Below are 12,490 nucleotides of genomic sequence, written 5' to 3' on the forward strand. Positions count from 1 at the left end.
TCACTCGCAGGATAATTTATAGCTGGAAATACGCCACACAAGTAAAGGGTAAATTACACTGTTACCCTCTGAACTTTTGGCGAAGTTTCACTTTACCCCACGAACTCCTAAAATGGACATCTAACCTCCTAAACTCTAGTATTTCGTTCATGTTACCCCTTCCGTCAGTTTTTCGTCAAGCTCCGTTAATCGGAAACTAACGGAAGGGGTAAAACGAATGAAATATTAGAGTTTAGGGTGTTAGATGTCTATTTTAGGAGTTTGGGGGGTTAAGTGAAACTCGCTAAAAGTTCAGGAGGTAATAGTGCAATTTACTCCGTAGGGGACTCTTGACTATAAATTATTTTGTTATAATATGTTACTTATGGATTGACTATTAATCCTCAATTTAGTGATCATGCTTGATTTTGAATTTATATATATTTTTTATTCTAAAATAAATTATACCATAATTTATCCTATATTTTATTATAATAAAATAAAAGTGAAAGAAATGAATTAGAGTGACTTAAAGATAAAAAAAGAGCGATACTAACTACTTACGATGCTCGAATACTCTACTATCCTGGTGTACTCGCTAATATGGTTGATTTACAATAGGTGTCCTCACTCGGATATAGAGATTTTAATTCTTAGTTAATTTTCTATAGTACTCGTTTGTCTCTTTTATCTTTAGAAGTATTGTTCTATAAAATACACTTAAATAAAATTTTTGTACTTTATTTCAGCCAATTAAAAATTTTTAATATAAAAATATAAAAATAATTTATAGTAAAAATTTGGGTGAATTGTATTGTTATCCCCTGAACTTTTCGCGAGTTTCACTTAACGACTCCTAAAATAGACATCTAACACCCTAAATGATAATATTTAATTCGTTTTATCCATTCCGTCAGTTTTCAGTTAACGGAGCTTGACGGAAAACTGATGGAAGGAATAATATGAACGAAATATTAGAGTTTAGGAGGTTAGATGTCCATTTTAGAAGTTCGAGGAGTAAAGTGAAACTTCGCCAAAAGTTCAGGGGGTAACAATACAATTTACCCTATATGCCTATATAACGCTAGATAAAATAGAGTTGTGGAAAAAACATATAGGGATATGTTTTTGCGTTCTTCAGTGGAACCGTAAAAAATATATTGTAACTGACCTATATTCGTTTTATCCCTATATGCTTTTTCTACAACTCTATTTTATCTAGCGTTAGATAGGTCTCAATACCAAACTAAACCTAAGTGAATGAAAATAGGTCAAAATGGTTATAAAGCCACTTATTTATGGATAATAAAATTTTAACCAAGTCAATGAGTTATAGGCAGAGGAAGCTTGACAAGAAAACCACTTTTTAACAGATTAATCATAACCGTTCATTCTTATTTGAGATTTTTTTAATTAAGTGATCATACCTAGTCGTGAAAAATATAAGGAATATTCTTTTATTCCTTTTTGGATTCTTTTATAGATAGATAAGAATGCTATTTTTTAACAGATTAATTATAACCGTTCATTCTTATTTGAGATATTTTTTTAATTAAGTGATTATACCCGTTCGTACCCGCCCCTAGAAAATATAGGGAATATTTTTTTATTCCTTTTTGAATTCCGCCTGTCGTTGTCGGAATTCCTATACGCTTTTATATATAGTATAGATATGCAAAAGAATTAATTGATCAACTTGCATAAAATTCTAACTTGACAAAATTATATGATTTAGTCTCTATTATAAATATATTTTTTATTTTGTAAATTTGGCATAATGGATGTACTTAGAATATTGGGCATATTTGGGACTAAAATTTTATGAGAGAGATATTTTTTGTACTCTATTTTGATTATAATAAAAGTTTCCGTTTAGTTTCGTCCTCAGACGTAGACTAATAACTGAACCACGTAGATATTTATTTTATTTTTTCTTTTTCTTGATTTTTTTAAATATTTTTACAGCCTACAATTCAGATTTTTTTTTCAATTTTATCATAACAATTTTTAGTGCTAAGAATCTTATGTTAGCTCCTCGTCATTGTAAGAAATAAAAGTTACTGCAGCAAGTATTATTCCTTTACTATATGGAAGCGCAATTTCTTTTTTTTATTTTTTTGAAAGAAAGGTAGAATGCTACCCGCTTCGTTTATTTTATTTTAGAAAAAAACTTAGTTGGAAATGTGAATCAATTAGGATTCGAACTTGGGTTTCGGATACCAACCACCAAGTTCTTTGCCATTTGCTCTAGAGACGGTCGGTATGGAAGCGCAATTTCGTCACCTACAAAAGTGAAGCTGAAATTGAGCGTCGGGTCCAAACTCCCAACATCCAACCTCTTCTGACTCCCGGTGAAACAAACATCCGCTTTTGCTTTTACAAGAAACGATTGTTTCAAATCATTTAAAAGATTTCTAACTCTCAATTTATATTCAGGATCTTACATTAGCTTCTTGTCACTAGGAGAAACTTTACGCCTTTTTGTCAATAGCTATCGCGGCAACTATATATTATTATTCGAATTAAACATGCAATAAATCTAATGACCCAAACAAGAGAATCTCTCCCCCAGTAGTGAATGTGAGTGCAACATGACCTCAAACCTATATTTTTGTTTTTTAAAAAAAAGTTGTGTGTTTTGTCTCTCAAACTTTCCTATTTTCATTTGTCATTTAGGAAACCCATGTTTTCACTTGTCATTTAGGAAAACCCAGTTTCTTCCAATTCCCACAGGTGGCATCATAACACTCTGAATGAGGCAATTGGACTCTTTTTTTTGTGAAGTTCTCGGACACTTCACATTGGAGTAATACTACAGAAAGGGACGTGGTTAGATGAGGCACATCAATTAGGAGGAGGAGTAAATAAAACGGGTGGTAATATTAACAGAGTCATATTTATTATCTTAGTGTTGGCTTAAAAGAGGCAAATCGTTTGTTTGAAGTGGCGGAAGGTCGGATTGAATCGAGCCACAATCGAAATTCACATGTATTGTATCTGTATATTTCTAACGGCTCGAGTTTTTGAAATTAACGATCTTACATATACAAATATTAGCTCTAATTCAGCCGGTTAATAATAGTAACCAAATTTAATTTTGGATTTTCACAATGTCGCTGCCCAAAAAATAATGTTCAGAAAAACATAAAGATGTTTACTTATGCCTTGAGACGCCATTATTAATGACCCATTTTAATAGTGGGGAACGCTTTAAACAAATGAGCCGCCCTAGAAAACTTGGGACCTGCGGTGACCGTTATCTCGTCACCTCTCTTTAAATATCGTGCGTGTGGGAGCCGCCCCTTTCTTCGCGCCATTTTTAAAATCCTCTCCTTTGTCCCTTTCGTCGTCCCCATCAAATCCCCAATACGCATCACCCACGTCCACGTCTCTTACTCTAATCAATGGAGTTATACACCCCCCTCCCTCTTCAATATAAATATAGCAGGAATAGTAGGAGAAAGAGACTAGGGCTAATTCTTTTTGTTTTGAGCACCAAACATGAAAGGAATGAGGTGGGTGGAGGAGGGAATCATGGAGAAGAAGAGGTATAGGAACGGTAGAATTTGGAATTTTGAGATGGCGAGGGAGGCGGACGGAGGAGGCGGCGGCGGCGAGGTTATCCTTGGCCTCGACGGCGGCACCACCACCACCGTGTGCGTGTGCATCCCCGCCGCCGCGCCCTTATCGGGTCGCGCTGGCGAGCCCCTCCCTATCCTCGCACGAGCCGTAGCCGGTTGTTCGAATCACAACTCCGTTGGAGGTTAAGATCCTAAAATGCCCATTTGTAGAAAGAAAAAGAATAAAGTTTTAATCTTTGATGAGTTTTGGGTTTTCGTGGTTTCGATTTATGATGATTAAATTAGAGTACATTTGTGATAACATCAAAACACTAAAAATGAGATTTTTTTTTTAATCTTTTTAAACCTTGGAAAGAAAGGCTAAAGTTATTAGCTTTCCACAAAACTCGATTTTATCATCCTTAAAAATCGTTTTATGTTTTGAAAATTCTCAGAAACCAGGGCGAGAGAGACACTCGAGAAGGTTATGGCTCAAGCGCTTTTACAGGCCGGCTCTAATCGCTCTGCGGTATCCGCTGTTTGCTTAGCTGTAGCCGGTGTGGATCATCCGATCGATCAACAAAGGCTATTGAATTGGCTCAGGTTCGCTCTTTAACTGTAACATAAATCCCCCTTTTATCTGCTGATCAACCTTTTCTCTTGCTATATTCAGTGTAATACAGTGAGGTTATGTCTGTTTCTAATCTGCTGTTCTACTAAATCTTATTTTTGTAGAGAAATTTTCCCGAGCCACGTCAAGTTATTCGTACAGAACGATGCTGTCGCGGCTTTGGCCAGCGGAACCATGGGCAAGCTCCATGGTTGTGTGCTAATTGCGGGGACGGGTACTATCGCTTACGGGTTCACTGATGATGGAAGAGAAGCCCGAGCCGCAGGAGCTGGTCCAATCTTGGGTGACTGGGGAAGGTTGGTTTGCTCATTTCAATCCTTAGATACACATATTCATTTATGTGGGAAAAGAAAAAAAATTGTTTGCATTTAATGCGCGAAAAGGTATGATTCATGTGGCATGTTATTTAGGATGGCATGTTGTGATATGAAATCATGATTGTTTGCATGTATGAAATGCAGTGGATACGGAATTGCCGCACAAGCGTTAACAGCCGTAGTTAAAGCTCACGACGGGCGTGGCCCTCAAACGTTGCTTACGCATAACATGCTTGAAATTCTGAGTCTCTCTTCGCCAGATGAACTAATCGGGTATATTTCTTTCTAACCATATCTTTTCTTTATCTGACAGCATGTTCTTGACAGTAAAGCCGATGTTTTCATCCTTTTTTATACTAGAAATAGTTATAATTTTAGACATGTTCATAAGCTGTGAACTCCCTTTTATGTAATTTCTCGAACAGGTGGACATACGAAGATCCTTCCTGGGCCCGCATTGCTGATCTTCTACCAGTAGTGATATCCTCTGCTGAAGCTGGCGACGAAGTTGCAAATAACATTCTACATAATTCGGTCGCAGAGTTGGCCGATAGCGTCAAAGCTGTTGTCAGAAGACTTGGTTTGAGTGGTGAAGGTGCGAAAAAAAAAAAGAAGCAACATTCCTCTGGACTTGAAATCAAATTCTCAATCACCCTCATTCTTTTTGTTTTTTCTTATTTTTCTGTCGCAGACGGAAAAGATCCATTCCCGCTTGTCATGGTGGGGAGAGTTCTTGAAGCGAACGAGAGTTGGGATATCGGCAAGGAAGTGATAGATTGTATCACCAAGATATATCCAGGAGCTCATCCCATTCATCCCAAAGTGGGTAAATTTTGATCAACAAGAGAAGTTTGATAAATGAAACATTATGTGCTTCTCTGAATCTTTCTGTTTTTTCTTGGTGTGATTAGACAGTAAAAGAGCACATTCAATTGAGAGGATAAATCAAATCTGAAATTCTGATGCACAATGCCTTTTTTGCCTCTGCAGGTGGAACCAGCTGTTGGTGCAGCTCTGTTGGCTTGGAATTTTGTTATGGATGAGTTATACTGCCAAATTGCAAGTGATATTTAGTCCATAGTTTCAGCTGGGAAGATCTCCAGGTTAATTTTTAGAAGATTTGTCGCAGTTTGTATTCCCCCCCTCTAGTGTCTGATCTTTTTAGAAGGCTGTGTAGTATCTTGTATTCTTCATTAATTTACTTTAATAGGGCGTAAAATTATGTTCAGTGAATATTTAATGCAAGTGTAATGAGGGCAGAGTTTGCTTGTTTGCACCTAAAAGAGTGCACATCCTATTATATTTTCATGCTTGTGAATAGCTGAAATTGTTTCTGAGTTGAGGTTTAGGGTTTCACATTACTAACTGCTTAATTCACTATTTGAATGGAGAGAAGGAGAGAGAGAAGAAAAGAGAGAAAAGAAGGAAAAATAATACTGTGACAAGCTCTTTTCTCCTCATATTTTCTAAATACCCAAACACTGGAATAGAAATTTATTTTCCTTTCTTTTCTTTTCTCTTCTCTCCCATTCTCTCCATTTGAGAAATAAGCCACAATTGATTGCAAACTCCACAAAACTAGTCATTCATAAAACTGCACAAATATCTGCAGAAGCCAAAAGGAGAATACAATTTGCCATTTACACTCTACACAGCTTGAGCCAAAACGTAGAATACATGTGTTAATGCCAACTCTAAGCATTACCTCAAACGAAAAAAAAAAACAAAAGGGGGAAAAGAAAAAAAAAGAAATCATTGACAACTGTGAACCGGGTTCTCAAAGTTTTCGGCTCCTCGAAAGCCTCGGCAGGTTAATATGGTTCAGAATCATCAGCAATCTAAAAAAGGAAGTCACTTCCGCGATGCTCAAATATGCTATATCCGATGTATGTTCCATGTTGAATTACATCGAACCTATGCTTTCACCCTTCAACTCTCTTTGGACTAATTTTAGAACCTCCATCACCTGCAAAAATGTTGAAAGATGTCTTCATAAGCAATTAAAGAGTTTAGCACCCTTGCGCAAAACATGGAAGAAATAATTAATTCTACAATTAAAGATAAAGAAACACTAAACAGAGACAGCTCACCCCAGGATAATGTTGTAACACCGGAGAATAATGATCGAGCGCTATGTATATCTTTCCAAGAAGACTAAGAAGAGAATCAACTTCATCCCCCAGCAGATCAACCTGAGTGAAATATAAGATATAAAACATATCAATGTTATCAAATTGAGAAAGTATACGTCAGTTTAAGTCAGAGAACCATGCCAACATTGTTTTCACAAGATTAGGGATACCCAAATTGAACAGGCGTGCAAAATTTGGTTAAATACGGAAGAACCTCTAAGCTATTTAAAATGGCCGATGGAGACAATATATTCTCGCCTATTTACTTCGCAATTTCAGAAAGGAAATCTTTCGAGGACTAAGAGTAAACTTGTTTGTCCAGATCTAAATGAACACCATCTAACATCTATTGTTCCCTCTCATGTAAGCCCTCTTCCCAGTTTCCACCATAGTTATGAAATATACTTGTTTTCGTCCAATGTTTTGCTTTTAAAAATGTAATCTAAGGAAATGTGACAAGATATAGACAAAAGGAAGAGTAAAAGCAAGACCGACGACATAGAGGCAACCATCTAACCAGAATCAGAGTATCATACCTCCGCTTCAGCCTTCTGAAGGTCAGAACATCTTATCTCAAGCATTTGTTTATACCAGAGTACCTTTTTCTTTAGCACGACGGCTTGTTGGACCAGTGGCCTGCACCGATGGCTCAGTGTTTTTAACCTGCAATTGCTTGAAATTTCAGCCTCTACAATTACCGGAAAATGGACCTAGATGAAATATGTTACAAATTCAAGTCTATTTGAGTATATGCAACTTATATTAACCTTGTTGAGATTACTTTGATTTATTACAAGATGAAAGAGTTTATTTGCACTGCTAATATGTGAATGATATTTTAAGTTGCCCAAGAAATTAATTATAACTTACCCAATATTTTAAGTAACAAAAAAGATAAGTCCGGGAAGAAGGTTCACAGATTCATGATATCTGGAGAACCGAAAATTTCTTTAGGTCACTTATGAATGGAACTACTACTAAAAAATAAACCTGTTTTTTAGAAACATTTTATGACTCAAATCCTAAAACCTACTCTCTTGTCTAGAAAAGCTACTATGTTCAAGTCAGTGATAATCAAGAATAGTGGACAAAGACATTAAAATGAAAATAAGCACCTGTTTTCATTTCTTCTGATCTTCTCTTGCATTTTGTTTTTGAAATCATCGAATGCTTTTGACATCTCAGCCATAGCGAACATACTGCATTCTAACCACTTCACTTGCTCCTTGTCCTTCAAAACAGATGATGATAATGTCCTTTGCTTCTCCTCAACAATACCACAAAGTAGGAGGTTTTGTTTTTCTGCTTCATCCAAAGCATTTGTAGTGGTATTTAAATCTTGCTTCTGTTTACTTATCTCCAATTCATAATCAAGAACTAGCTGGAATGCCTCATCCAATTGAGTTTTCATTGAATCTGAGTCCTTCCTAAAATCCGAGATCAACTTCTCCTGCTTGCCTACTTGATCTCTAAGAATGTTAAGGTCATGGCATACTATGTCATATTGCTCCTTTTGCTGAATCAACGAAGACCGTGCCTCTAATGCTAATTGATCCTTTTCGTTAATCAAAACCGACAAAGATGTGGTCTCCTGCTTCATCCTCTGGTTCTCTTCATTTGCTAAACTTAATGCCTTTTCCTTTTCCAAAAGCGTCTCCTTTAGAGAAGCTTTTTCATCAAAATATTTTTGCATAGCAGGATTTCTAGGTGATAAAGCTTCACAGAAAACTCCTTGCAGCAAAATGGAATATGTCACCTGCATAATATTGTTCTGGATCTCTATATCCTCCATGAAGCAACTGTAATCATTGAAAATTCCTCTTAAAATAGAGCGGTCTACTACATCTTTAACATTACCTTCTACCTTCAAGTCCTCCACTTCACCTTTAAGATTCTTAACTTGCTTCAAAAGTGTAGCCTCCAACGACGAATGAAGAGACATCTTACTCGCTGCATCTGAGACCTGCGATGATAGGTGCTTAACCTCTTTTCTTTTATCCGAAAGCAAGCTACGGAGATGCTGGTTTTCAAAAAACAGGGACTCATTTCTGTCCTTCAATCTACATATTTCTTCACAGTCCTTACTAATCACAGGAAAGTCTGCACTGTTAAAGACTATTTCATCCAGCTTTGAAACAACTTCGGACACTTTTCTCCTAACCAGTTCAAACTCTTTGTCTTTTCTAAAAGGCACCGTGCCCTTCTCCTTGTGGAATTCTCGCTTGAGTCGAAAGAGCTCTTCGGTCTTCTCTTGCAATGCTACGTCGTGTTGTCTCCTCAACTTGGTCATTTCTGAAATAAAGAACTTCATTATTTCTTCACTTGGCTTGTGCTTTAGATATAAGAAATCAGCAACATCTAACACGAAATCATCAGAGTTAACAGATTTCACAGCCTCGAGATTCCCGTTTTCCACCTGATGCGATGGAATACCCTCTCCATCGTTCCTTTTGATAACATTCACTTCTTCGAAACTCTCACGGCTACTATGAGTGAAAAGCATACCCATTTCTGAACCTATCAATGACGTAGAAATAGCATCAAGTTCTTTACGCAAGGTAGTAAATTCCGTGATCTTTTTGTGCCACCTCAGATTCATGGTTTCGATAAGACCCTTTTGCTCATACAATTTTGCCTCAAACTCATGATGAAGGCCTCTTATATAATCATGAATCATGGTACTAGTGACTTCTTTTCGGAACTCGTGCTCCCACTGGTGCTCAAAGATTAACACTTTAATCATACCAAACGCATCACTTATTTGTTCCAATCCGGACGACAGTATTAGTCTCAACCCATCAATCCTTTCATCGATCTCAACTAATCTTTTGTTAGTATCTACTTCAGCGTGAATTTTCTCACTCGAATAGCTGTCTCTTAAATCTGCAATATTCTCCTTAAGCCTTTGAAACTGCTCTTCTGCTGCAATCCTCAGTGTAGCGACATGATCGGTGTTAGTAAATTCTTCCGCGCTTGCGTCTAAAAATCCTTGACGCGACCGTGATTCCGTCCTGTCGATTCCCGCATTCATCAAGCTGCGTTTAGGAATCATCGAAATTATCCCCAATCTGTCGTCTAAATCCGCATTAGACTTACAGGAAAGCAGAGTCTTGTTCAATACAGCTATCTCCGCCTCCTTCGTCGCAATCTTCTCCGCAGCCTCCTCAACCACGGCATTCACCATTCCTTTGGTAACCGAATCGCTCACCATCCTCATCACATTTAGACGATCGTTGAGCTCGTCCCAGTAAGATTCCAAATCATCAAGGATAAACTTCTCATAAAAAGCTGAATCGTTCGCTGTATTATTGTCCCCTTCTTTAAAGCTAGTACTTAATAGTTTACACTCATTAAGACCAACAATCTCATTCAACACCTCAGAGTTATCACTTTGTGCCTGCATGTAGGACCGGAAAAATCTAAAAAGATGGAAAATTTGGGAAAATTAAGAGTAAAAATGTCTGATTTTGAGTTGCATATGGTATACAAGAAGCTTATTTTTCTCTTACTACATAATTTTGATGAAGAGAATAGAGAAAATTACTACTTTTACAGTTACCACGAGATCAAACTCCCAAAACAACACGCACAATTCTGAGAAGAGCAAAATTAAATTAAAAACACAAGGGATTAAACAATTTTTAATGACTCGACCACTGAAACTTTTGGGCAAAAATGGGTTAATCGGAAACAAATTAATTCCCAAGCAAACAAATCAAAATACTCACAAATTGGATCCGCTCCATGAGCGGAGCGGATGCGCACGAACGATTCCACTTCGAAATTCCCGCCACAACCGTTGCCGAAGCGCGAAAGCCCTCGTCTTTTTTCCTTGGTTGGTACGAGACTTATCTCCGAACAGTGGAGGAGCGGCAAAAGGACGAATCTTTTTGCGGAAAAGCCCTTCAAATTTTCTTTTTTGGGTGTTGCGGGGGAGACTTTTAGGCAGTGTTTGGTTGGCAGGATAAAGTGGGTTTAGACCATTTTATCCTGCTAAACCTTCCAAACAGTGCAGTTTTTTGGTGGGATAATTAATCCCGCTCTTAACGGGTTATCCTTGGATAACCCGTTAAGAGCTAACCCCTGGGACCAGCGGAATAGGGCATTTCCGCTGGTTTATCCCAGGGGCATGGGTTGGAAAAAGCTGCGATGCCCCTTCTCCTTCTTCTTCGTTATTGCTCTTCACCTACCTTCGCCTCTTCTTCTTCGTTAATGCTCTTCACCTACCTCTCTCTTCGCTCATTACTCCGCCGATCTCCCTCCCCCTCGTGTTGGGCGAGCATAAACCATCGCTTTATGCCTCTTTTGTCATTTCGCAGTCAGCATAATCAATGAGCGAGATCTTGTATCAGATCTGCGTTCATCGGTAACTCCTCTTTGCCCTTTACTTTCTTCTTCTATACTCCTCTCGCAGTCTGTGAGGAAGATCCCAGTTGAGATCTGTTTTCTTTTGTATCCCCTCTCTCAAACCCTCGGATTTGACTGGTATAAATTGGTTTTTCCTTCGCTCAAAATCTGTTGTGGGCTTCTGAGGCAAGAAATCGAGGTGGGTTCTGCAGGATGTATGCCCTGTGTTGTCAAGTCGCCCATTTAGTGCGACCACTAGCCTTGCAGGTAGAAGGCATGGACTATTTGTGCCNTGTGATAATTTTTTACATTTGAAGGGGTATATATGATATTTTCAATTTTATAGGGGTATTTACGATATTTAGATATTTAAGAGGGGTAGTGGTGAAATTGCCCCTTATATATATATATATTTTTTTAAAAAAAAGACAAAAAAAGAGGGGAGGAGCGTATCGATGTAGGGGCGAGATTTACGGAACTGCTACTCTAATAATAAAATAAAGGAAAAACTTTCTATTTCTTATTTTAGTATTATATGATTTAAAGTGTATCAAGTTAGTACCTTATAATTTTATAGTTTCTTACTTTAGTACCCTGTGATTTAAAATGTATCAAGTTAGTACTTGTGATTTCGCACTTTCTCACTTTAATACTCTATAATTTAATATTTCATTAAGAAAAAAATAAAATCACAGAATACTAACTTGATATAAAAATAAAACTACAGAGTACTAATTTGATAAACTTTAAACCACAAAATATTAAAATGAAAAAGTGCGAAACCATAAAGTGCTAACTTGATACACTTTAAATTATTGGGTACTAAAATAAAAAAGTGCGAAACACATGGAAGTTTTTGAAGTTTTTCCTAAAATAAAGTTATTAATGATATTTTGGTTTAATTATTCTATACTGGTTATTATAATTTGTGACCTGGGGAGTATCGCTTATCACTGTTTGTCATTTTATTTAACAACTTTTTAATATATTTTTAGCTTTTATTTAGAAACAATCCTCTAATATGCTAACTTAATGTATGTGTCCCCACCAAGAGTGCTTTGAGTCCCGTAATTTTTTTTTTTTATGAATTCTTATTAGGAATCTTTATGGTTATCCTAAATTGCTGTTTTTGTAATACTTTAATATGTTAATACATCGACAATCTATAAAATATATTTCGGGTAACCATTAGGAGCATCCTCGTCGATATTTTGAGAAGAATTTTATTCGAACGAATGTTTATTCAGACATGTATATTACACAATGATATAGTTTCAGTCTAACACAGTTATTTGGTACGTCAGTTGTCAAAATTTGAAGGTTCGAGCTTTCGATTTCTCAGAAAAATATATATATGACTAGCTATACAGTGTCTTTGGAATGAAATCGATAGTCTAATTCACACAACAGAAAAAAATTAATAATAAAATAATTTACACAATGATATAGTTTCAATCTAACAGAGTTGTTTGGTACGTCAGTTGTCAAAATTTGAAGGTTCGAACTTTCGATTCCTCAGAAAAA

General features: G+C 36.7%; 2 protein-coding genes across 2 annotated transcripts; one reads left to right on the forward strand and one right to left on the reverse strand.

The window, feature by feature from the left end:
* On the forward strand, nucleotides 3,490-5,770 carry LOC109713329 (N-acetyl-D-glucosamine kinase-like). Its single transcript, XM_020237355.1, has 7 exons — nucleotides 3,490-3,742; nucleotides 3,995-4,142; nucleotides 4,275-4,466; nucleotides 4,632-4,760; nucleotides 4,913-5,082; nucleotides 5,179-5,309; nucleotides 5,478-5,770. Exons 1-7 carry the CDS (start codon nucleotides 3,490-3,492, stop codon nucleotides 5,559-5,561), a joined length of 1,107 nt encoding a protein of 368 aa, XP_020092944.1. The 3' UTR covers nucleotides 5,562-5,770.
* Nucleotides 6,045-10,536, reverse strand: LOC109713330 (WPP domain-associated protein-like). The gene is made up of 5 exons (XM_020237356.1): nucleotides 10,348-10,536; nucleotides 7,735-10,016; nucleotides 7,156-7,282; nucleotides 6,578-6,679; nucleotides 6,045-6,453 (listed from the first exon to the last, which is right to left on the reverse strand). Exons 1-5 carry the CDS (start codon nucleotides 10,363-10,365, stop codon nucleotides 6,391-6,393), a joined length of 2,592 nt encoding a protein of 863 aa, XP_020092945.1. The 5' UTR covers nucleotides 10,366-10,536; the 3' UTR covers nucleotides 6,045-6,390.

This window comes from Ananas comosus, linkage group 7, assembly GCF_001540865.1.
Source record: "Ananas comosus cultivar F153 linkage group 7, ASM154086v1, whole genome shotgun sequence".
Taxonomy (NCBI): domain Eukaryota; kingdom Viridiplantae; phylum Streptophyta; class Magnoliopsida; order Poales; family Bromeliaceae; genus Ananas; species Ananas comosus.

Bases quoted from the DNA above. Each gene is read 5' to 3' on its own strand.
- LOC109713329 (XM_020237355.1), top strand. From the start codon at position 3,490: ATGAGGTGGGTGGAGGAGGGAATCATGGAGAAGAAGAGGTATAGGAAC. The intron at 3,743-3,994 runs GTTAAGATCCTA...GAAAATTCTCAG, and splicing joins GAATCACAACTCCGTTGGAG to AAACCAGGGCGAGAGAGACA. The intron at 5,310-5,477 runs GTGGGTAAATTT...TTGCCTCTGCAG, and splicing joins CTCATCCCATTCATCCCAAA to GTGGAACCAGCTGTTGGTGC.
- LOC109713330 (XM_020237356.1), bottom strand. The intron at 7,283-7,734 runs GTGCTTATTTTC...AAGCAATTGCAG, and splicing joins ATCAGAAGAAATGAAAACAG to GTTAAAAACACTGAGCCATC. The intron at 6,454-6,577 runs GTGAGCTGTCTC...ACATTTTTGCAG, and splicing joins TGTTACAACATTATCCTGGG to GTGATGGAGGTTCTAAAATT.